Genomic DNA, 25,458 nt, shown 5'->3' with positions numbered 1-25,458 from the left:
TTCCGTTAATACCTGAGCTAGATCTAATCAAAAACTGGGGGAAAAAAAAGTAGAAAAAAGTTCTGAATGAATTTTCATCCTGCAGATTTTAAAAAGACTTGTTATACGTATTAATATTCTTACTGTATGAGAGAATCCTTATTCCATATTTATTGCAAAAAGTATACCTGAAGCTTAAGGTTAGATGCCCTTTCAAATAGCTGTAAAGGCTAAATAAATTAGTAGCTTTTTGATCATAGTAATTCTGGCTGACTTTGCATGCCTCCTTCCTTGGCACTATAGGGCTGAAGGAAATAATTGTCATTGTCACCTGCCACAGAATTCTCTGGTCCCGTTAAAAATAAACTTTCTCCACCTCAGTGAGACTAAAAGGGTGGTATTTTTGAAAGACAGAGGACATACTCATTTCCAAGTTCTAAGGTTCCAAATGCACCACTTCCACTATCATTTCTAAATGCCAACCAGTCCACTAAATATGTATTTATACAGCTATTTTCTGATCTGGCATTGCATCACATGCATCCTAGTGGTTATAAATCATTTTAACCTCCTGTTATGAAATAATAACATTTTCTAGTTCTTTTTAACTCTCTTTACCAATTTGAAGTATTTCAGATAGAATTGGGTTTAAAATAATAAAGCATGCACAAAGTCGAGCACCTGTAGATAGGGAATGGAAATTCTACATCCATACAGAAAAGGTGCAATTCACCTTTCTCGTGACAGGTTATGCTCTACTAAATGCCCTTCAGACCTGGTTCTCCAAGTAATGGTCACTTTCATGACTGTAATAAGGAGAAAAATAGAAAATGGAAAAAGTTTTGGAAGCTTTGAGATTACTATTTTTAATACTAAAATTCCAGGAAGTTGTTCATATATTTTTGAAAAGAAAAATAACAGCATAACAATGTGGGACATTCAGATTTCTGGAACAGTGCTTTTTAACAAGCAAACACATACTAAATTTTAGGGTTTAGTAAGCGTGAAAATTAGAAGCAGAAGAAGGCTTGCTTGAGTGGTTTTGCAACACACTGCCCCAACCCCTCAATCAGTCTATCCTGCAGCTGGACAGTATGATTACTCCCTTAAAGACTATTACCTTGTATCCAGCTTTCCTAGGTTCCTTCACCAGAGACCACAGCACTCCCATCCCTTAGCCCACTCTAGCAGCAAAAGGAGGACTACGGTTTTTTGCCTGGCAGCAAGAATTTGGCTGGTAACACCTGAACACTGATGATGCAGTCCTTGAAATATTCTGCCAGGTGCCTTCCAACAAAGCTACGAGGCCAATTTGTGGTTATAGTCCCATATGAAAATCGTAACCGTGGGCAAAATTTTGGCGAGATCCCTAACCACCACCTTCAGCAGATGCAAAGCGAAGTCTTGGTAGGACTCCCAGTTGGAAAACCCATCTTATTTTCCTTGGCACATCTGTTACTTTACCAGCCCAACCCACTCCCTCTCTTCTTTACCCCCTTCCTTGCTCTCTTTGCAGCTATGTAGGAAGGGGAAAACCATTATTCTTCTAGCATCCCTTTTTTATCCTCCTCACTCTCCCTGAACAGCCTCAAGGTCAGCATCTCCTGCAGCACACAGCTTTTCAAAGTGGCAGGAGCTGCACAGCAAACTGACAAGACCCTTGACAGTTTAACTGTGGCATAAGAGCTGCTTCTAACATCAGTGAAACCACCCAGAAAGAGTGCTACTAGTTTCACCTCACTGCTGTTGCTCAGAAAAAAATGATTAGCAGTAGAGGTATCAGTCATCATCCAAATATCAGGACAGCAATATCATGGTGCATCAGAACAAGAAAGAAAATGATGTTTCTTTTACCCCAAAATTCATATTTTGAGCAGTCTGCTGGGATCTTCCCTCCTTACCAGGAAGAGAACTGCATCTCCATCATTTGCAAAGAAAATTTTAGTACAACCAATTCATATTATAAGCCAGTCCTTGGCAGACAAAGCAGTACTTTGACTTCCAAGCATTCAACATGAACGAAACTCTTTTTACCTGCACTGTTCAGGTATGGAGCCGTTCCTTAACTTGTGTCTCGCAAAGTCAGAGCACCATGTTAGTGGTGGGTCATCTTCTCTGACACAACTTGACACTTTAGTCATATGTTAAGTTCTGAAGCATCTGTTCCATAATAAACTGTTATATATCTGCCAAGAACCTAAGCACTGCCTTTTGGATGAGTATTGCTAAGTTGCAAGCCATAATTTAATACTTCTCTGACATTGATGGTGACCCAATGTTTAATGGAGCTAATGCTCTTCTGATGCCACTGATTAAATTATTGCTCAGTAGTCCAGTTTCATAATCTACAATTTGCAAAGAAGCAAGACAGATACACAGATGCTGTCTCCTCTCCGTCAGTGAATCAGTTCACTGGCAGGGAAAGGTTTCCTAATTGAAGTTATAGGTAAGTACACTACAGTGCATTATTCACCGATACAGAATTTTGTTTAGATGCTTTAAGCCAATTACATTATTATGAAAAAGCAAAGCATGAATCATTCCCAAGTGCAAGGGGAAAATATGGGTAAAAGCCTTGACCCAGCATGTGCAATGACTTCATAACATCCCTGAGCACTGTCCAGGAAATTCAGTGCTCTGGCCAACAGGAGTTTCTATTCATTTTTCCCCCACTAGGTTCTTTAAAAGTTTTGTCACTGCTTAAATACAGCTGTGCAAACAATCTTTCAGTGTTTGGCCTGACGCTATTGAACTCCATCCCAAAATGTCTCTCCCCTCCTCTTTTTGCACATAGGATGAAGAAGGCTAATTTGCACACAGAGAATTATAGGCTTTCACAGTCAAACTTAAATCTGTAGCTGCTAACATTTTTGAGTTTTGAAAGAATATTCTTAAGTAAATTAATGAGTTTTTCTCTAATTTGTATCTAAGACAGCTGGTAGCAACAATACCTTCTAAATCATCTCAAGAAGGACTCCTCCCATCCTGAGGAAAAAAATGCACCCTGAATGCCCAAACTTTTTAAAACAATTTAAATAAATTACTTTTTCACTATTTTTGTTTAATTTTCAAAAAAGGCTTTGGATGAGAATGACTAAAAACATTTCTGAATGTGCACAGATTAAAAAAAAATGCTTTTCTTAGCTTTTCAGAAAGTAAACCTTTCATTCCAGATAAAGAAGAACAAGAGTGTCAATACAAATGCACTTTTGCAGGACTATTCATTATTACATTATTTTCATGGCTACTGGCCATCCAGAAAACTATCACTGTTAATAAAGTAACTAGGGGCTAACTACCTTTAAATTGAATGCTAGATGCTAGCACAAAGCAGTATTAAAGCTGCACAAGTAGAAAAGCTGAAATCAGAAAATCCCTGGAGTGAGATTTCTGAGGTTGATTTCACTTCAGCTATACTGTAGTTCTCAAACATGGGCCTCATTTGCCAGACTGTACATGATTTTACCTTCAAGCATGTGAATGCTGCTTTGGAAATTAGCAGACCACTCAGGTGCTTTATGTAAGGGTGTGCTTGGCCACGCTGTTAGGAGACAAAGTTCTAATTCTAAAAGAAAGTTGCAGAGTTACTCGTGTCCATTCAGTTGCTAGGAGGCAGAGACTAAATAATTTAATTAATATTCTGGAAGGTTTAAACATCAAACCCAAGCATGCACTTTGCAGTCTCTCCCAGAAATTAATGTAATTACCTTATAACATTGTGAATATCTCAAAAGCATCTACATTTGGAGATACTACAAAAAACCTTTTCCATTAAACACATAATATTAGTCAGTGTTAAAATGCATATGAACATGTTTCAAAATTAATTCTAAGATAGTTTTATACAACCATAACACCTGATTTCTTTCACTTTTGGTTTTTCTCCAGAAATGCTTTAATGTTGTTAGAATAACTTGATTCCTGTTTTTATGAATTTGGTCTCCAGGATTTTCCTCATTCTACATACTAAAAAACAAACAAAAAAAATCAGTCAGTGTTTTAAACATGCAATACTGGTAATTAAATTTCAAGGAGTTAATCTCTGCATAAAGAATAAAAATTTAATACACAACACACAGGAAGAAGTTCTCCAGCCCAAATCCCACACTGAATTCTCAATAGGCAAGGTCCCCGGCATCTCCCTGTGAGGCACTTGCAACATCTGAAGGTCTCAAAACACTTTGCGAAGAATAAACATATATTTAGGATTCCACAGGCTGTAAAGCACATACAATCTTTTCTCCCTTTTTCATTTAATGAAATATTTTTCTGTGCTGTCAAACACACAAAAACAAGATGTAATTCTAGCAATAAGTACCTTTTTTTTGTTTCCATCTTACTCTTAGATTTCACCTTCCCCACCATCCACCACCAAGGTTACAACTTGGCCAGGCCTGCAGAGAGGTTGTTCTTCCCCCTCTGCATGAAGGAAGCTGATCTCTAGAAAGAAGGGTTTTTTTCTTCTGCAAACCCAGTTCTCATCATTCAGAACCCTCTAAATGTTAGTAGGAAAATGCACTTCATCAGCATGCAGGAAAAACAGAACAAGGTATTGTTTTTCTTGGTCAGGTTTTACAGTTATTTCTCAACAAAAACATTACCCTTCAGCAATGGTAGGAAACAGAGGTTTATTTTCCTGCATCTCAGCTCCTCCCAAGACCATCTGCTGCAGCGTTCGTCATAGGGGGCTCCTGTCTTTCTCTGTGGGTGGCTGAGGCAAGGGGAAAGAGGGTTGTCGCTGCTAGGTCCCAACCACACCAATGCATCTGGGAGCAACAACCAGGAATGAATCACGGAAATCTCCTATCTTTCTCCCCTAATTCCCCATACTAACCCACTGCTATTCCCAGATATGCAATATTGCTTGCAATAATGTCTTGCAGAGCAGGTACCTTGGGCCCTGCTTCACACACTCTCCAGCTGGGAAAGACCTTGGTGTGACTATCGCCAATCTGTACGGACCACAGACCTGTCAGACACCCTCTGCTCGGAGCTCCTCTGTTTGGCCGGTCACTTGCCTGCTCCCCACAAGGCAGAGTGAGACCTTGCAAAGAGCCATAGCCCCAAATCTCTTCTTGCTTGTCCTAACCATCGTTTGACATCTCAGCTTGCCTTTTCCCTAGAGAGGTCAGACAGTATGTGTTGCTCAGCCATGCACAGCCTAGGCATCACCAGGGGTATGTGGTTATCTCTATGTTCACTGTTAGTAAAGCTGGCAGAAATCCCTATAGCTACAGTTCATTGCGAAGAACTCTACCACCACAGCTTGGGGCAGGCCTTTGTAATTTAGAATACAAAACGGGAAGAATGTGGGTAGATTAGTGGCATATCATTGATATTTTCCATGGCTTTCCATTCAGCTTTCCCTAAAATATGCCAGCAGAAATGACTATTTGCCTTTATTCTTTTACACGTTCTGAATTTTTAAAATGCAAATAGTTAAATGAAAATTATTTTGATTAAATGCCAATTTTGTGCAGATGAACAGATTTCAATTGAAGAGAAGGTCCTACAATTACAGACCCCTGAAGGTGTTAGTCATTTTATTTTACTGTTATTTGGAAAGCTTTGGATATCAAGCTAAAAACATAAAAAATTTGCTTCAGTAGTTCAAAAAGTTCTGAGGCTTGTAAATTTTCCTTTAATTTATAATTGAGAGATCTGTTTTTTTAAGTTAGTCGGAAATCAATTCCAAACATTTTTGAATACCTAACTAGTATCATGGAAGAAAAAGCAACTCAGTGAATGTATGACTAATATAGGACCAATGCTGTATCATGCTTATAATATTTCATTAAATAGCAGACCTTTGGAAGATGGGATATCGTTAGTTTCAGTCACGAGAAAAAGTAGTCATCTTTGTGCGAAACACTAAAAATGACCAATCATTTAATGGCAGTAAAAGAAGGTCTGACTTTCAGACTTCTGCACGTCATCTGGAATTATTTTATTAATATTTCAAGATTTCAAGAGTTTAAAATATTATTTCAGGGAGAAGGGAACGTAGCTTGCTTGGGCCAGTAATCTAAACACTCAAAACTGTAGCATTCCAAGTCAGATAGTTAAACTACAAGATATTTTTTCATTTAATCACAGTGCAGTTTTACAAGCTTTGCACCAGTGACTAGTACCATTAAGAAAAGATACTGTGATTAAACGTGTTTCAAGTCCTTTAACAACTGACCTTAAGTGCTAATGAGCATTGAAAACACGATAAAAAAGTCAATTGTTACAGAGTGTCTTGCTATACTGCTAGGTAACTAATACACTGACTTTTTTGTTTTGCTTAGGTCAGAATTGGCACATTGCAGAACTAGTAGTTGAGCCCAGGTTACACAGAGTCACTCTTTATAGCACCTTCTTAAAGGATTTCACAGGTGTTTCAGCTCATGCCTACCTACAGAGGCTTTCTGGTTTCCCTCCGCTCCGCACAGTCCACACTTTTGTACCCAGGCAGCCACCAATTTCAGGAACCCAACTCTAATTAAAAACACAATATTAAAACTCCCTTGCTTTCTACAGGCCAGCCAACCTGCACGTGGTCTCTTTGTCAGCCATGCGGGCCGACAGTGCGCTGCTTGGATGCAGGCCTTTCCCTCGTGCCAGGTGATTTCACCCCAAGCAAGCACATTAATAATCCATTAATACCAAAAGAAAGGCACACATGTATAGTAACTGGCCTGTGGGCCCTGTGGGCTTGGGGCAGCCCCCGGGGCACAGAGTGCCCCTGGGCATGTGTCCTCCTCCACCGTGGCACGGCTGCGCACTGGTCCCTGGCTCTCGCCAGAAGCAAAGGTGGCGACACTGAACTCCCCCAAAACAGAGAAAAAAATGCATTTCCCTCAAGAAGAGACACTAGCTGCCATCACTACAGAGCAAGAAAGCTAGATACCTGTGCACACATCCCCAGGCATACCTCTACACCCTGGCAAGTTTGAAGCCTGGCTCCAATGGGCCAAAGCAAGAGCCTGGGAAGAGCCTTCTTTATTCCCTCTACCGAAAGCATAAAAGCTTCCCTACCTGCTCTTCCCAGTAAGTTGCCTTCAGACCCTTTGGCATATGGTAAATGCCATAACCTTTTTTCATAATATGTTACCATTATGAAATAAAAAAGAAAAATGTGGCACGGTTTATCCAAGACACGTCACATTAGTTATTTCATTTTTCTACTTTATTTTTTTGCTAAAATGGGTTTGCTTCTTTTTCTACCGGTCTCAACAATTTAATGCAATTAATTCTTTTATGCAAGTTTTAGAACAGAAAAAGGCTTAGTCCCAAACTCTAAGATGTCATTTCAAATTTTCCTTGAGAATGTCACTGACTACTCTACCATTGAAACATTCCCTTAAAAGCCATTACAAATTCCAGTGAAAATAAAAGCTAGAGCTTACAAGGATGTCAATATCTACTATGCTTTTATTAATGAGTATCCTGCAGTACCCCAACTGATATTTTGAATTAGTTTTAGTACATGAACGTACTACACAGACTCATCAGAGGATCTATTAATCTCAACTGTAGAGCACTTTTAAAAATCTTTACTTTTTAAAAATCAGTCCTATTATGACCAGGCTCATAATTCGTATCTCACTAAGCAATACATACTTGAGGCCCCTCCACCTTGTAATGAATAGGATGCCAATCCGGCAGTTGTGTTGCTCATATCCACGGCAACACACTGTACAGCACTTTGTCAAAACACTCTGAGATTTCTCGTACAGCTTCAAGTAGCTGCTGAAACAGATTTGAAGGTGTATTTGGTGATTTTTAATGAACACAAATTTGTCATCTTGTAGTGTCTTGCTTACCATTGTAACAGTGGTGAGCACTGAGCAAGATCACAACAGACCTATAGTTTATAGCAGACAGGAGTTTTATACCAAAGGGTTTCCTATTCCTCAAAATCATTTAATCGATACTCTGTATAAAACAAAAAGCTAGCAGTACTCTTCTCTGTCTTTCTCCTTCTATTCAAAAATTTCCTCTCTCTCTTTCATGTACGACTTAAACTAGATTACACAGGGCTACATGTTACAGAGCCTAAGGCAACCGGCGTCCAGTCAGTTTCCTACAGCAAGCCTCGCCAAAGGAAAGTGTTACAGATTACAAACCTTTTCTCTCATCTTACATTCAGTTAGAAAAATGGCTAAGCAGACAGCAAGTGTCTACTGCTTGCCCAGGAATTGTGCACAATTATCATTTGGTTACCAGATCTCTCCCTCTGAATAACCTTACTCATTTTGCCTTTTCTGCCTTGCCATTCAGACTGTAGTGTCCTTGGGATAAAGATATTCTCTGCTCAGAGATGAAGAAAAGATGCCTGCTCAAGCCCCTCTCCAGTCCTCCCCTTTTTTTTTGGAGGAGGGGAGAGGAATGTTTGATTGGGCGTTTGGTTTTACTTCTTAAGACTACTATATTTGCAATGAACCCCCAACTTGTTTGGCCAATAGGCTCTGCAACAGTATACTGAATAGTAGCCTTATTTGTGAAATTTTAAGCCACTGATAATAACTTTTTCTATTTTCAATGTGCTACAGAATTTGCACCAACATGACCATCAAAGAAATTTTCAAGGGACTTTTTGCCAGCTGGGACAAAAGGTAATAGGGTTATTAATCCTTAGTCCACCCCGCAGCTTTTGGCACTAGAAAAAGATAGGAGGAAAAGTAGGGTATATTTGATTTGTTTAGGAGGTGGCTGCATCTCAACAGCCAATCTGGCTTTCCTGCTGGGTAAAGTCCTTCAGAATCGTAGATCCCAAATGAGGAGTGACAGGCGGCCCGGCAGTCTTCGAGTCCCACCTGTGCACACTTAGATCCGTACAGAAGAAATCAAAGCACTGCAGTGAGGAGGCCAGTGGAAAAACATACAAGGCTTCAAATAATCAGAGGGCATCAGCCAACACAGAGTGCCTAAGAAAGTTTAGATAATTCTGTCTCTTCACTAAAAAAGGCATTTTTCCTGCCGGATAGCTTTTAAAAAGGTTGCTAGCAAAGGCATATTGTGTATTGTAACAATTTCTTATTTAAAACATACTCCCAAGCTTAATGTATCACACTAAATGTCCCTCAACTTAGTCTGGCCATAAAGCAGAGGCATTTATGCATGTGGAACAAATTGTATCTTATGATACTACACAAGACTGAATATGTTCTCTATAGTAATGATTAACAAACCTTTGTATTTTCAAATATATAAAATGCCTTAATGCCTTATTATTTCTAAGTTATAAAATTCAAGACAGTGGCATCCTACAAAACTAACAACAACAAATCTGCCAAAGAACAAACAATTTCTGCATACCAAACAGGATATAGAGCAAGTAATATAAAAGAGTGGGTTTAATTAGCTGGGCATATAAAGCCGTTACAAGACAAATTTCTTTCATTAAAAAAAGAAGCCAGTCATTTAGGAGTGCTTCAGTGCACCTAAAGTAAAGATCAGATAATGCATTCAACTTCCTCCCTCCCCCTATAATGACAGAAACACAGGGCACTTTTCTGCAATACTGTAGGTGGTGAGCAGCCACTTTACCCACCACTGAAATACTGGAAACTCCAAAGTAACACAAAACAATATTACAGGAGAGAATACAGAGAGTACAGTACCACAGAGGAAAAAAATCAGTGGTATAGAGTACCATTTCCGTAATTTTGTTCATACAGGAGAAGGAAAAATTTCTTACCAAATGGTATGTAGGATTTTTAATGACTTTCAGTAATGAGTACATAACTTTTGTTTTAGACAAAAGATGGTGCCTCTGGCAGCATGATACCCATAATAATATGTTGCTACTTTGCATAATGGCTACTTAATTTCAGCACCAGATCCTACAGGTTTTTGGTTACTTGGAAAACATCCCCATATTACTGAATAGATAACATTTTCTTTGTTACTAGTTTGTTTCTAGTTTTGTTTTATCAATGTAAATGAAGTATTTGCTCATTAGCAACAGCAACTGCTCTTTCCCAGGGTTACATCTCATATCACATGGCTCCCAAGTCAAAGTCTTGCTTTATACACACAATTTTGAAAAATGTTACAGATATATCCTAAAAAAAGACAAAAGAATGCAACCAAAAAAAAAAAAGTGACTGAGAACATGTGTGTATGCACTGCACCTCCTTTTTCTCTCTTTTTAAGCTCCACTAAAAGTACTCCACTTTCTATGTCATATATGTGCATCCTAACATCCCGCTCCCACTTTCTCTTGTCCTTCAGGCTATGCAGAAGGGCTACTCCCAGCTCCCCTTCTCCCCCAAGGGCCGGGAAACACATCTGAAGCACCAAAGTACCCTCTCCACAGATTATTAGCAGAGGAGTTACTTTGTCTGGAACCATGGAAAAATTCATACACTTAAGGACAGAAATCAGAAGCCTGCATTTAAGGCTACATTCATCAGAAGTCACTCTTAATCTTTTAGGGTGTGATTGCACAGAGTTTTATCTGATCAAATTAGCATGGAGACAGACCCATCCTTGTCTCCAAATGCTGTCCTGCCTATGCCTCATATTCCTCACCCCTCATTTGTGCCAGCCTGGGCACACCACACACCACACACACACACACACACACCCTCTGCAACCAGAATGCTCACGTGTTGCAGTCCCCAAGGTATTTAACAGCAAAGCGAACCTTATGCTCTAAGCCCTTGTTCCTGGGAGTATTAAAAGGTTCTGGATAAAATGAAAAACAAAAATACAGACAGCCCCAAAAGCAAAGCTAAGAATCCAAGACTCCCCCTTGCAGCTGAATGGGGATTCACTGGGCAGCAGTTTCCCATTTTTAAAGTGGTTTTGGGAACAAAGATTACAAGATATTGTATGAATATAGGATTGTTCCCCTTCAGTTCAAAACAAGGCATTGTTCTAGGATGGTTTTTCAAAAGACAAACATCTCTTCTTGCTTGTTTCATTAAACTGGCAAAAGAAAATTTAATTCAAATTATGAAAATTTGTATTCAGACAGATCCATTGGAGAAAAACAATTGATATTTATGTACTGTTGCCACTTTGCAATCATTACAGGAGCTAATGTTTTGCAAGACACATCTTTTAAACCTTACTAAGCTTATTATTTACTATCTCCTGGCAAGCATGACTTAATTTCAAGAGCTGGCACACATCCCATTGTGAGAATCTAATCTTTAATAACATATCCTAATTACATATGCACATTTAATGCTAAAAACAAAAGCTAAAATTCAAAACAAAACAAAAAAACCCCATTCATTTGACTAAAAAAACCAATTGGATTAGAAAGCACAGAGCAAACTTAAAGTCACATACGCCACAGCAAAAAGTCATTAAGGGAAGAAAAAGAAAAACACTAAAAAGCCAGGCAGACAACTCGTTATAGCTGGCCTTACACGACCTCTCTGCACTCCTAGCTAGTTTACTTCCCATCTGTCATGTGATAACAACATTAAAAGGAATTCATCAAAAGTTCGCTCAAGTCAATTGTCCTTACGGTGTTTATCACATGAAAGAAGGATGTATTCTTCTAGAGGGTCTACACATGTATTTATTTTTCTCAACAATGATGGTTGATTTTTAATGGATTTGTGCTGTCCCACAACAGAAACACAAAACCCTAAAACAGTAAGCAGTAAAACAAGAACAAATGACCTCTTGCGATTTAAATACCTAATCATGATACTAAAAAACTACAGCATCTATTTACTCATTTTAAAATTACCATAATCTGCCAGCCATTTCCTTTCTAGAAAGTAGGCTATGACATCCTACATTACTGAGATCATAACTCATGATATCTGAACTCATAAACTTTGAGCTACACCTTTATGAACTGCCTCAATACTTTCAAAGATTTTCTTTACCAAAACAAATTAGATCTATTTGTAGTTTTTGAATCAATAAAATTGTTTCTAACTAAACCCTGACACACATCAATCTTTTCCTTTGGAGGTCACAGTCTCATTTTAACTCATCCATGAGATGAATTTTGATTTTATAAGATTTGTCAGTACAGTATTCTGCAAGAAATTCCTTTCAGTATTTTAGAGCAATATAAGAGAGAGTACAGGCTTAAGATTTACAGTTTTAATTCTAAGGATAAATAGAACTGTCTGCTTTTAAGTCAATTATCTTGTAAAAGGTAGGCCACATTACTAAACATGTATAAAGTGAGGAAATCTAAGGAAATGACAACATTACATTTCTTAGATGTTATTTAATTCTGCCTCTGTTAGTTCAACTAATTTCATACATATGTAATTAAAGAGTTATGAGCAAGTTCATTTTTCATTTGGATCTAAAATGTCACCATTCTCACCACAGTCTGCAATATATTATCAACTGAAGAACAAATGTTTTGCAAAGTAAGGGTTTTTTATTTATTTTATATGGAGCTGGACAGCAATGTTTTTATTCTGCTTTATCTTTTTTAATTAGAAGACTAATTTTTGGCTAATTTTTGTTTCCTTAAAGGAACATGTCACACAATGAAGTTGTATTTTCAGCTATCCTGTTATGGACACAGTACTCCTTTTTCTAAACAGGAGTTTGCACTGACTTGCAAAGAAAAAAAGTGTTCAGGACACAGTATTTTCCAAACTCAAGTCCCTGTTCCACAATCCAACACATTCGGATGCTCAGACTTCCATACCACCACCCCCTATGTCGGAAAACTGATAAAATCCTGTGATCTGATACCAACGGAAGAGGCAGTAACTGATTGCCCAGCCTGTTCAGATTCACTCATTCATATCTCATTAGCATTAGTTACCTCCAATTCATAATGGAGTAGTTCAGTGGGGCTTACAGTGAGCTGAAGGACAATGGTTAGGATGAAGAACTAACTAAACTAAATGACATCCAAGTAAGTAACAGACAAAGGTTTTATCAACCAAGGCAGAACAAACAAAAAATCTGTGAGCTTTCTATACACTAACTTTGTAAAATTTTAGTAACTGACAATTTACCCTTAGCCTTCCACAACAAATTTCATTTTTATTCTCCTAGTGAATAATACATACACCCAATAATATGTGGGGAATATTTTTGTAGAAAATTGATGTTTTATCTTGCACAAAGGGTTTTTTTTTTCTTTTTTCCCCCAAGACCTTGGGTGGCTATGCTTGTAAGAACATTTTCCAGTACTGACATTGCCATTAAGGAGATGGATAGAATTCCTTCATTAGCTTTGCCATGACTGTTCAACTGTCTGATGTAAGCCAACACAATTATCAGGAACATCAAATTCTTTATTTAAAAAAAAAACAAAAAAAAAACACAAGGAAACATGCTAATTGTAGGAACACAGAAGTTTTATGTATAAGTACCATTTTATTTTCTAGAGTTGGTTAGGGTAGCTCCCCTATAATTCATGCATGCATTCAAATGCTGTGCTAGTAATGTAAGTCGCTAAATCAGACATTTAAAACAATGTTTTGAAAGCTACGCAGTATCTGGTCCTTTTAAAAAATGACTTTGTTTGCTATCCAGGAGCTCTGTCTTATACATAACTTTTTTTATTTTTCTGATGAGAAACTGTCCTCCTTCCTTCAACGTTCACATTGGCACTTAAATGGAAATTTCTTGTGTGCAATGATTATGCTTCCAGGCTGAACCTCTCTCTCTCTCTCTCTCTCTCTCAAATCTGCACACAGAGCATGACAAATTATTCACACTACACCCTGCTCTTGGACTCAATTATCAGGGGTCCAGAAATAGGCTTTTGACCACAGACTGCATAAAACAGCTAAGATCCATACGGTTTAAAATAATGGCTAAAGTAATGAAAAATATGTCTGATTTGAAAGACTAGCACACACCAGTGAAAAATATGTCTGATTTGAAAGACTAGCACACACCAGTGAAATTACTGATCACAGACACTTTTCAAAAGGACTTGTGGGGCACAACATTCAAGACTGTACTACAAGGCACAAAGACAGATTTAAGAAACAGTAAGTCTTCACATTCAAGATTAAACCAACAGTATGACCACAATATTTGAACAAGGCAATAAACACCTCTCTGAAAAGCAGTAATGCTTCATCACAGTGTACTTGCAGACAGTTTTGGAAACAAAAAAGCAAGCAGACTACAAAAATAAAAACACACTAACAGATCTGTAATTTTTTTAGATTAGCTCTAACAAAACGAGTCCAAAAAAAAGAAAAAAGCGCCATGCTTGCTCTCTTAAGAGAGCTGGAGACAAGGAGAGCCAGGGCTTTACCCGTGACAATAAGGGAACAATAAACAAGTCATCTAGTAGTCAGCCAGGGCTGCATGCACAGGAAGGTATTTTTGGATCCTGCAGCTCACTCAGACTAAGAAAAGAAGAGATTTGCTATTTGCTTGGTTTTTAGAGTGTTTACACAAAGCAGAACAAGTGTATATACACAACAGTGGAAGTTATTTCTTCAGAGGGCAACTTCTGATTTGCTTGCAGTCAGCCCCTGCACCACTATGTCTTGAAAATCTGAAACAAAACAAGGGCAAGCACTGCACCCTGCCTTGCCAGTCGTAGGAAACCTAGCCAAAATATCAACTGTGTGAAAGCAATGAAGAAAACTATGCACCAATTAAAGGAAGTAAGGAAGGCGCATGCCACTCACATACCAATGAGACAAATCCAGTTACACAGATTTAATTTTTAAAATGGAATTTAATCAGGGCCCTAGCGTTAGCTTTCCTACTGCTTTGAAGAATGCCAGTGGGCCTTCAGCAACCACACCTGGGGTTTGAGATTTCAGGTTCACATCTCCCTAAAAACACTCTGCTCACTTTTAATTCCTGTGCAAGGTTTCCATGTTGACCCAGAGGAAGGAATGCCACCTAGTGAATTACTCACACAACACTAAAATGTCCCACCTATATTTGCCTGGCCTCATTGTGCAGCAGAAGATCTTCTTCAACTATTTACTGGTGTGAAGATTATGAGGAGAGAAGGAAAAGAGAAAAGGAGGGGAGGCCGGGGAAGAAGAGCCTATTTTAAAATAGGTCATTTCCAGATGTAGCTATTGGCAATCAGTGGATCTGGCCAAACTAAAAATAAATTTTACAGTTTAACAAAAACAGGATTATTACAAACTTCTGCACTGCCAACGACCATGCTCTGCAGGAGGTAAGAGCCCTTTGGAGGCGACCTAACTGGCGGCTCAGCAGGACCCATGCATACGCCTGTCCTGCTACCCAGAAGAGGGCCAAAGAGGAGGTCCCAGCACTGACCTCCAGCTCGTGCATGCCATTAGCTCCCACCCCAGTGCTCCTCCAGACCATTTCAGCCAGATCACACTGGATGAGCTTGTTCCACAGGGGGCACCGGCCCAAGCAGCATAGGCATGACGCAGCCAGTGCCATCCAGCCTCCGGATCAGGGATTGAAGTTCCCAGACCTCTTATTTGAAGCCCACAGGGCTACCACACACCTGGGTTTTTAGGCTGCATCCTTTTTTTTTTTTTTTTCCCCCAAGGTGATTTTGGCCATTTCTGGGATTCCTGAGTACCCATCAGCCTGACATCTGAAGTTACATGAAAATGACTCACATGCTTGCACGGCTCAACTGTATGTGCACTGGCTACCCATGCAGCATATCTCCCATGGTTTCTGTCCTCGCTTTCCCAGATGGAAATATGGGGTCCCCACATGCCACTCTAGACTCCAGTAAAACCTTAGCAGCAGGGTCTCTGCAGCATTCACAATCTAAAAATTCACCATTACCAAGCAGATGGTCCTGTTCCATTTAAATCAATGGATGTTTGATGCTGATGTGAGTCTTAAACCATTTATTTAAAAAACCTACTTTAACCTTTAATTTAAAGACCCAATTCATTCTCAGCAAGTTTTTGCCCTCTTCTTCACAGAACAGAAAAGGTATAATACAAAACTACAGCACTTCACATCCTACTTTATTAAAATAATGTATTTCAGTTGAATACAGTTTAATTACAGCTTGCTTTGGTATGCTCATATATTAATTAACAGTTTACTTGGAAATTCCCACCGTATGGTATGGTAGCAGATGTTAAACATGTAAGACCAAACACTTTAAAATTACTCTCCTAAACACATCATCTGAGGTATCAAATGCCCTAAATTTCTACCGGGGGGGAGGGGGAGGGAGGAAATGCCGAACACCCTACAAGATCATGTCCACAGCTATTTTCTCAAAGATAACGTTATTTGGCAGCTAAGCAGAACACAAAGGGCTAGATTTTCAGTCCTCCAGTACTTTAAAATGACTTGATACACAGCCGGTGGGGAATTTGCTGCATAATTCCCTACACTGGAAACCTCCAGAAAAAATTCCTTTTCTCTCCCAGGCATTTCCTAACCCTCATCTACAGTGGGGGAGGAAGGTATGCACGAGTGTATGTTTGCATAGCACTCCAGGTCGTGGGTGCGCTGGTGTCTTCCCACACCTCACCCTTGACTTGCAAGAAAAGAGCATTACTGGGAGAAGCAGAGCCTTGCTGCTGGACCGTCAGCTATTTCAAATCTCAGAGCAAGTGTCCTGCTCGGTCCAGCTGTCCCACAACCACAGAAGTTAGACTCCCTGCACAGTGCTGCAGTTAGGTTCGTGTGGCAGTTGCCTTCCTCTATATTTTGAGTATCTCATGGGCCAAAGGTTGGGCCTCAAAACATTTTCTTTTTGAAAAATACAACTGATCTCCATATCCATACTTCGTCTTTTTAGAAAAAGTAGGTGCATCTGAAAAGATGGAAGAGAGCAATGAGAAACTGTGATATTTCATAGTTTCGCTACACAGCCCTTCCAGAATGGTAGTTTCTTTTTAATAAGATATCTGGGAATCCTTATTCTACAGCATTTGTCTTAATAACTATTCAGCTTCTGAACTGCATTATGTTTCGTTAAATAAATTATTTAAGCAGCAACTGTGATATTAGTAAAATTTTGTTTTATTTGGACCTAGAATTCTAAAACTAGGTTATCCTGCTAAAGGATAAGCATTTATTAATGGTGATCATCAACATCATTATCCTATGACTTAATTAAGAAATGGTAACTTCTTGCAAAAGAAACAGCAACTATATGGAATAGAAATCTGAAGAACAAACTTTCTCTTTCTTCTAGTTGCATACCTTTGAATGCAAGCGTGAAGAATTTTCTCAGAAAACAACTTTGTCCTAATCCTTTTGAAATCAGTAACAAATACTACTGCGTGACTCTGAGAAAGACAGTATAATCAAATCCTACAGTAACTTTACTGAGAGTAAAGTTATGGTTATCTACACTTCTGAGGATCAGACAGAAAGGCTGGACCATTTGTCAGTTTGGATTTTACAAAATAAAAGTGCCTGGTTTATTAGCAGACCACTAAAAGACAACTAGCAGCAAAGATTCTAAAAATACATATATATATATTTCAAAACTCTCATCTGAAAAGTGATCTGGTTTATATCTCTGCCCTGCAAAAAAATTCTTGACAACCCTTAACCAGAAAAGGCATTTTTAAATTGCTTGGTTTAATACTGCAGTGTGCAAATAAATCTGAATAAGATCAGAATACGGAACTTCAATGAAGTGTTGCAGAAAAACACTTGAGAAAACATATTGTGAGGCCATATTTAAACTAAAAGATGTTTCAGAAACAGAACAATGTGTTCAAACAAAATAAAGGTGTAAAGGGGCAGCGTTAAAAGAGCTTCGCAACTAGCATGTTAATTTTGGTCATGAGTGAGACCACCTCATCAAGGAAAGCTCCCTCCCTGAAAGATTATTAATTTAGGAATGAATTTTCATGTTATGTTTAAAATTTGGCTGTATGAATTATTTGCAGAGTGGCTGCTTATGTAACATTGTCTTTGCTATGGCAACACCCGGGTTGTTAGGCATTGTCACATTTGAGTTTCAATTTTAGTTTTGTTCTCTGCTGATAAGCAATGCTACTGAAGTATTTAATCAGAAACTGAGATGCTCTAAAACAGATAACTGTAACTGATGGGGTGGCTATTGAAACTATTAAAATTCCTGATGTCATGCGGGTACACAAAAAGTGAGAGAGATTCACAGAAAAAAATAAATAAACTAAAGAGAGATGTCTTACAGTGGTGCTTACACTATGGTTTTACAACTGGAGTCTTTAAAACAAAAGTTTGGAATAGTACGCTTTGGCTCTTGGCTATCAGTCTTTGTACAAACTCCCCCCTCCAAAGAGACCCCCAACATATCTTATTGAAATTCTTATTGCTCTCTTACAAGTGGAATAATAATGAGCTATAAATGAAAAAGATTTCAGGAGTTCATTGTAATTAAGCCCAAAATATGGCCTTATTTCATATTTTTTTACCCACAGCTTTTCTTGCTAGGTATTACAGTAAGAGCCATAACTCAGTTTAACAGCATCACTTAAAAGCTCATGGAGTACTATATGTACCCTCTGATAGTGCAGAATTTCAGTTCAGTTTTCTTGGAAAAATCTCTGGTTTTGTGCTGACAAAATGTAAAACACCTGATCTATTGCATACATAGCACTTAGCAATGACTAGTCAAGTTGATGACTATTCTGCAGCTCATCAGTCATCTACACAACCTTCACAAGGAACAAAAGTTTTGGAATAGAAGTATTTTTAATACTTACTAAATATCCAGCTTTTGTTTCCTAGAGACAACTCTGTTATTTGCACATTATTTCTAATTCTCACATTTGTAAAGGCAGCCACCAAAAAAAAAAAAGAAGTAGCATAAGAGAGCATCTTAACTCAATAAATTATTGCAAACTGAGAAGAAAGATAAATGTGAAAGCCTGAAGTGAGGCATATGCATATGTGCAAGTGCACCTCCTCCCTACTGTAAGTTAGATGCTCATATGCTTTTGTGGCACTACAGTCCATCCTAGAAAAAGTTCTCTTCTGAAGTCTATAGGTAACAGAAACTTAGAGAAAGCCAAGGCAAAAAAATGAGCTTTGCAAGTAGGTCTGATAGTGACCCTGAATACAGTCATTCTCACTGTTGTTTACCCCAATCCATCGGCTAGATACCAGATCTGCAGAGGGTTTGGTGCCTTCGCTGATGAGCTTCCCTGTTGCTACCTGATAGATCCTGCTGGAGCTCCTGAACTATGTACTGCCGCCAAAGTCACAGGGCTCTGCACAAGCAGGAGCAGGTGTAAAAGGATCCCCATAACAACGTCTTTTTTTTAATTATTATAAAGTGTTAGAGCCTTTCATTTCAGAGCATTTCAACAAGCACTTGCACTTTCTTGAAGAAGAACATGTAATGCCAGTTACACTAACATGAGCATAGTTGTCAGCAGCCAACGATGACACCAGTGCAAACATATATTGTGCTGAAAATGCACATGAATCTCTGTACATGACGAGTAGACAGAAACTCAGTTCTTAAAACCACGCAATATTAAATCAGCTAAATAGGCAACTTTCCCACTCTGCTTTCAATTTGCTAGCACATTCTCTTCTCTCAGTCCTTCTAAATATATATATCCTTCTAAATGCCAGTGAACAGGCTTTATATAGGTAAAAAGCCCACATTCCTTAGTATTAGAAGCCTTTAGAGCAATTCCATGCCTCAGATTTCAGCTTCTTCAATGACTGCCATAACAGCCATTAAACATTTGCTCTATGAAGTGCCATTTAGCAAACGGAAAACAAATATTTAAGCTTCATTAGATAAAGTAATTTAGATTTTTCCAGGTGGACTACATTTTTTACCAGACTCTGCCATTGTGAGAATGGCACTGAACTAAAACTTGAATATTGTTAAAAGTATCAAGCCCTTATCAAACTGCAACCCTTATAAATAACTCAAAAAAGAAAAAAAAAGGAATTTAAAAATACAAGACTCAATTACTTTCCAAACACCAGGACACACTTAATTGTGTGTCTTGCTTTTGAGTTTTCTGAGGACCTCAGAAATGTGAAACATATCTGACATGTTCCCTACATAAGGCAGCGAAAGCCATGATGTTCGACGGTGATCGCCTGTGCAATGTGTCAGCACCTTACAGCACTGCAGTGGAATCCACATATGTCCTCAAAAGGAAAGGCAGAGGAGTTGATTGACATAGTTTCAGCTCACTGATCCATGCAGGGCCCTTAAAATTAGTGCTAAATATACAAAAAGCAAAATAATACACAGTTTGAATCCACCTCAGTATTCATTTTATCCTCCACATACAATATGCAATCCCATGGGAGAGAAGAGCTAATCCAATTGCTTTTCAGCTCTATGACAGTTAATTCACTGTAGGTGGGTTCACTTTAAAGTATACAAAAATTCATCTGCTGACACAGGCTCTGTTTTTTTTATCATTTTCAATTATAAATTTTTGATTAAGATTGGATGCTTTAGTCCAGAACTTCTTATTGTATAGATTTTCATAGATAAAAATTTAGACAGCCACTTATTTGCCAAACCAACTCCATGCACATCTCTGTATATGAGCAGAGTTAAGAGTCCATACACTATTAAGGATTCATAGACCAACTGTGTATATTAAGCAACTAAGAAATTAAAATCTATTTGAGAGACTCTACTCAACGAATACCCATGGGTCTTGAGCCTGCTCCTTAGCCAGACATCCAACTGGGAGCTCAGCACTTTTACATAACACTTTCAAGTTGGAAAGCTTTTCCATCTTCGTTCCACACATCTTTAATATTAGGCCCAGTGCTTTATCATTGTGCCGAACAAAATGCCACTGATGTAATGGCTCTTTCACCTAAATAAAGAATTCCAGACAGGGCCTTTTATTGCAAACGTTCAGGTCATACCAGCAAGACCATCACAAAAACACTGAGAGCAATAAAATCTAAAGTGTTTCATTTCCGCTTACTTTCAGATAACTGTAAACAATGTTGAACAGTAGGATTTTCCTTTTTCAGAAAAGACTTTGCTTTGAACATTGCAATTTGTTCTGAAGAATGCCTTTAAAGAGCTACTCTTACCAGATGTATTACATAATATAGCACTTATTTTAAATAAGAGGTTAAAACCAAGTTCAGCATTTAAAATTCAGTAAAATAACCCCAGTAACTTAGCAAAATATTCTAGCAGTTTAATGTAATTTATGCAAATGAGGATTGACTTCCATTAATGCAAAGACCACTAATGCACTCACCCCAAAGTTTTCATGAGAAAGATATATTCATGTTTTACTCATTTATCCATCTTGGATACATCTTACAATTTAAAACACACATTAGCTATTTTTGAGACTTTCTGTAATGCAGTTTTGGGGAAATAGTGTGTTTAAAGCAGTGGAAAAACCTTCTTTTTTCACGGATTTCAAGATCAATGTTCTGCAATACTTCAAACAAAAAGCAAGGAAAATAAAGTTGCCCCTGTTCACTACAGCCCTTCCTACCAAACTTTGCAAGTTATTATCCATCAGGTAGAACAAGACCTGCACACCCCTGCTGATCTTACTAATTTCTAGGCTCAATTTTTGAAGCTATATTAGCTAGATAGATGTTTGTCCTTGAACAGTCCTAGTCAAAGGCAGGTGCTTTAGCTCTTTGCCTGTCATCCTAAATGAAGTTTCATCTGCAATTCAGAATATAAAATCAAGCAATGAAGGCTTGAAACAGTATATACTTGTTTGCTCAGTAAGAATGGAAGTAGTTCAGAGAAGCAATTGAGCATTCTCACCAAAACAGACAGTTTAAACATTTGAAAGCAAGCTTTGTAACCAAAAACTTAGGAGTCGTTGCAATAATTTATTTTTCCTAAAGTTCAGATAATTATTTTTAAAAACAGATCTACAGGTCTGTGGATCTACAGGCTTCCAATTACAAAGAGTTAAACAGCCTCATGATTTTAATACAGTATTTTATCTAGCAAGCCTGTTGTTTTTAAATAATTGATTTTATATTGATGCAATATATCAAAGAGAGTACATAATATATTCCAGTTGTCATTTATGAAAAATATTTGATTTATTACATTTTTGAAGGGTTTTAAAAATGCAGTATCTGCAAATTCATTAGTTTTCTGCATGCCTGAAATATGGGGGAGGTATGTCAGACATCAATTTGAAATAACTCCTACACAATCTTTTTTTAGAAGTAAAAATGTTCAAAATTAAATAGCTGTAATAAAACATTCTAACGCTGAAAGTGGCTTGATTTTAATACTGATCATCTGTAGTTTTTTAATTAATATTTGCCAATTTCTTAGACGATGAACCATCACATTATTTTTTAAAAAATTCTATGGATTGAGAGTGCTTCAGAAGCAGCAAAACTCTATATGTTACCGAACATAATTATAACATGATGGCTATAAATGTCAGGATGGAATAACTGAAAACATATGCTATATGCCTGAAATTTTAAGGATGATGAAACTGTCACATTAGTAGCATGCAGCATGTTGTAAAGAACTCCCACAATGTAGCAGTTGTTCAAAAGTTGTAACCATCCGGTCATTCTATCTTTATAAAAAGATACATAATACTAGATGGCGATTTATTCAAAACACAGCTGCAGCCTAGATTAGAGGTAATAAAAAAAAAACTTTTTAAATTACAGTTTTAAAGCCATGCCTGTGTCTACAGAACAACACGAAAATATTCCCCAAAGTCTAAATTTTATTCTCCTTGGGCTTTATTTGGGGGAAGGGAGAAGAGGACAGGTGAGGAACCAGGAGAAGGCGGAGAAGCGGTATCAGTAAACGCCAGTGCAATACACGTTTCCAGTTTAATGTAAATAACGGCTCGTTAAGTCGTGACTTGCACGGTACGGGAACCGGAGCCTGGCCATCCTTAGGTGCCGGCGGCAGAGGGAAGGGAGCTGGCACAGGAATATCCGGCACAAGGAGCTCGTTTCAGGGCAGGGCCCTGGCTGCTGCGCTCCGCAGGCGGGGGCGGAAAGGCCGCTCCGGGCGCCCCCAAAGGCTCCGGCCCCCCCGGTTCGCACCCCCCGGCTTCACACCGCCGCCCCCGCACGGCAGAGCCGGGGCCACGCGCGGAAAGCAGCGCCCTCCGCACCCCCCGCACACAGCAGCCTTAAACTTTTATTTGGGGAGCCACTGCGCCAGGGGCAGCCCGCGCGCTCCCTCGCTTTTTTTTTGGGGGGGGGAACCGGCCCCGCTTCCACACCGCGGCTGCCGCCCGCAGACCCCCCCCATCGGGGGTCTCCCCCGGCCCCTCCGGCCGTCGGGGGTCGCCAGCCGCCCCCGCGCCCCGCTCCGCGCTTCCGCGCAGGCTGCGCCGGGCGCCGCTCCCCTCGCCTCGCCCCGCCTCGGCGGCACGGACCCGACGGCCTCCCTCCCCCCTCCCCCCCAAAAAACAGACAAAATGCGCGGGGAGACGGCGGTGCCGGGGAGGGGGGGCCGTCGCGGAGGGCGCCGCGGAGCTGCCCGCACCTGCAGAGGGGGGACGCGGGAGGGGCACGGCGCAGCGCCGCTCACCTTTCATCCAGTCGACGACTTGGCTCGGCGACCACTTGCTCACGGGCTCCATAATGAGCGCCATGGGGGCTGCGCGGCGCGGCGCGGCGCTGCGCGGGGGGCCAGGCGGGGCCCGGCCGGGCCGCGGCCGGGGGCGCCTCGGGGCCGCTCTCCGCCGAGCCGCGAGGCTTCCCCGCTGCCGAGCCCGCCGGCCGAGGGGAGCAGAAAGCCGCTAAATCCCCGCTTGCCTCCGCGCCGCGCCGCGCCGCTCGCTCGCCGCCTCTGTGCGTCTCTGGGGATTTCAGTTCATGTTGCCGGCTCGGAGGGGAGGAGGCGGGGGGGGAGGAGGCGGCTGCACGCTCCGACGCCTCCCGCCCCCGCGGAGCCACGGGCGGCGGCGGCGGCTCCCGGCCCCGGCGGCGGCGGCGGCTCAGCCCGGCGGCTCCCGCGCCTCTCCCGGCCGCGGCTCCCGCGCGTGTGGCTTTTTCTCCTGGCGGAAATGACGAGGCGGCTCCTGCCACCCGAAAATATCTCCAAGTGCAATGGAAAGCGACACCCGAAGGCCGCCCCGGGCGGGGGGAAGGGGGAGGCGGGAGGAGTCGCAAGGTGCCTGCCGCGGAGAGGGCGGAGGGACCGCAGGGGGCGGCGGCAGCGCCGAGCACCTGCTGCCGCTGCCGGCGGCGCTCAGCGGCGGCCCCGCGCGCGGGGGACACCGCGGGGGCTGCGGCGGGGGGGTTTCTTTCTTCCCCCCCCCCCTTAACAAGAGCATCTCTGAGTGGGTTGGAAAGGTAATTTTCTGAGAAAAGCCCGAGTGTAAAAGGGATGCGATGGTCGGTCTCGCCGGGGTCTCGGGGTGGCGGACGGGACGGCAGGCGCCCGGGACGGAGGTCTCGGCCTCAAGCCGCTGTCCTGCCTGCCTCTCCCAAGCTGGATAACGGGGGCACGACAGGGTGAGGAAAACTGAAAAAAATTGGCAGAATCAGGGCAGGAATCCGGCAGTCCTGGAGGGGGGAGGGCACCGTGTAAAGCCCCTCTGCCTGTGCTCCGAGTTGCACCCCCAAGGCATGGCAGCCGTCGGTGTGACAGCCCATCGCCTGTGCGGGGAGCAGAACATCAAGGGTTTCCCCCTTGGCGCGTCCCCCAGGCTGCACCGTCCCCCGGGAGGCAGGGTTTGGCCTGGGGGCGATTCCCACACACCCGACACCCCGACACCGCAGGTCTGTCCCTAGGGGTCCCTCCCGACTGCAGAGGCATCCCTCCTGGGGGGAGGAACAGGTGTTTTCTGGGGCCCTCTTTCTAGGAGTCACTGCTCTGAGGAGGTGGCAGCCCTCCCCGAGCTCCAGCCTGAGGATAAATACTGCTAAAGGGTGTTTTCCTGCTTCTAATTTGGCCGATGCGGGGTTTCGCTCGCATTTGCATTCCCTCGGCTTCCCCTGCCGAGGCTGAGAGGCCGTGTAGATGTTCCCTCTGACTGTGTCGGCTGCACAACGCCAGCTGCTGACGCTGACATTTAATATCTGTGAGTGAGAAAAAAGAGGCTTCCCTCAACCCTGAAGCGGCAACACTGATGGCACGGGTAAAGACACAGGCTCTCCCGCTTTGGTATGTGGGAACGCAGCGCTAGCAACGAGGGCCACAAGGCGCTCACAGAGTTGGCAACACCCGTCCCTAGAGACCCAGGAAGAGTGTCCCTGCTGTCACCTGTAGCAGTGTTATTTACACTTGACCCTCACTTTCAAGGTTTTATTTGTAGTTTATCAGAAATAGAAACTCTTTTTTAAATGAGAAGAGGGACTTGGATGCTGTAACTCTTCTAGAGATTGGCTCTAGACATGTGTCTGTTGTGTCACATTCTTGCCAGCGCACTGACTATGCAGCTCACTTCTAAGAAGGTTTCATTACCTAAAGCCACTGCAACAATAAGCATCACTTGCAAATTAAGGTTGACTTTTTTTTTTCCTTATGAAACGTTAGAAAGGTATGCAGGATCCTTATACATGGGCTTGTTGTTGTTGAAAAAGCGTGCCATAATTTTAATTAGAAACTAGTATTTTGAAAGTCTTAGAAATAAATAGCCAAGATCAGACTGAAACCTGGCATATAATTTATGATGCCATTCTTGTTGTGTTGAAAAGTTC

The 25,458-nt window shown here is 40.9% G+C and overlaps 1 protein-coding gene across 1 annotated transcript in view; it reads right to left on the bottom strand.

Annotated features, from left to right (window-relative positions):
* CNKSR2 (connector enhancer of kinase suppressor of Ras 2) overlaps positions 1–23,405 on the bottom strand; it is a 219,863-nt gene extending 196,458 nt beyond the window's left edge. The window contains exon 1 of the mRNA XM_067289740.1: positions 23,342–23,405. Within this exon, the coding sequence (XP_067145841.1) occupies positions 23,342–23,405 (64 nt within the window). The remainder of the gene's footprint in view (positions 1–23,341) is intronic.
* Between the last annotated feature and the right edge of the window lie 2,053 nt (positions 23,406–25,458).

This window comes from Apteryx mantelli, chromosome 1 (assembly GCF_036417845.1).
Source record: "Apteryx mantelli isolate bAptMan1 chromosome 1, bAptMan1.hap1, whole genome shotgun sequence".
Lineage (NCBI taxonomy): Eukaryota > Metazoa > Chordata > Aves > Apterygiformes > Apterygidae > Apteryx > Apteryx mantelli.
Note: the sequence above shows the minus strand (reverse complement) of the source record. Positions and strands in the feature narration are given on the sequence as shown.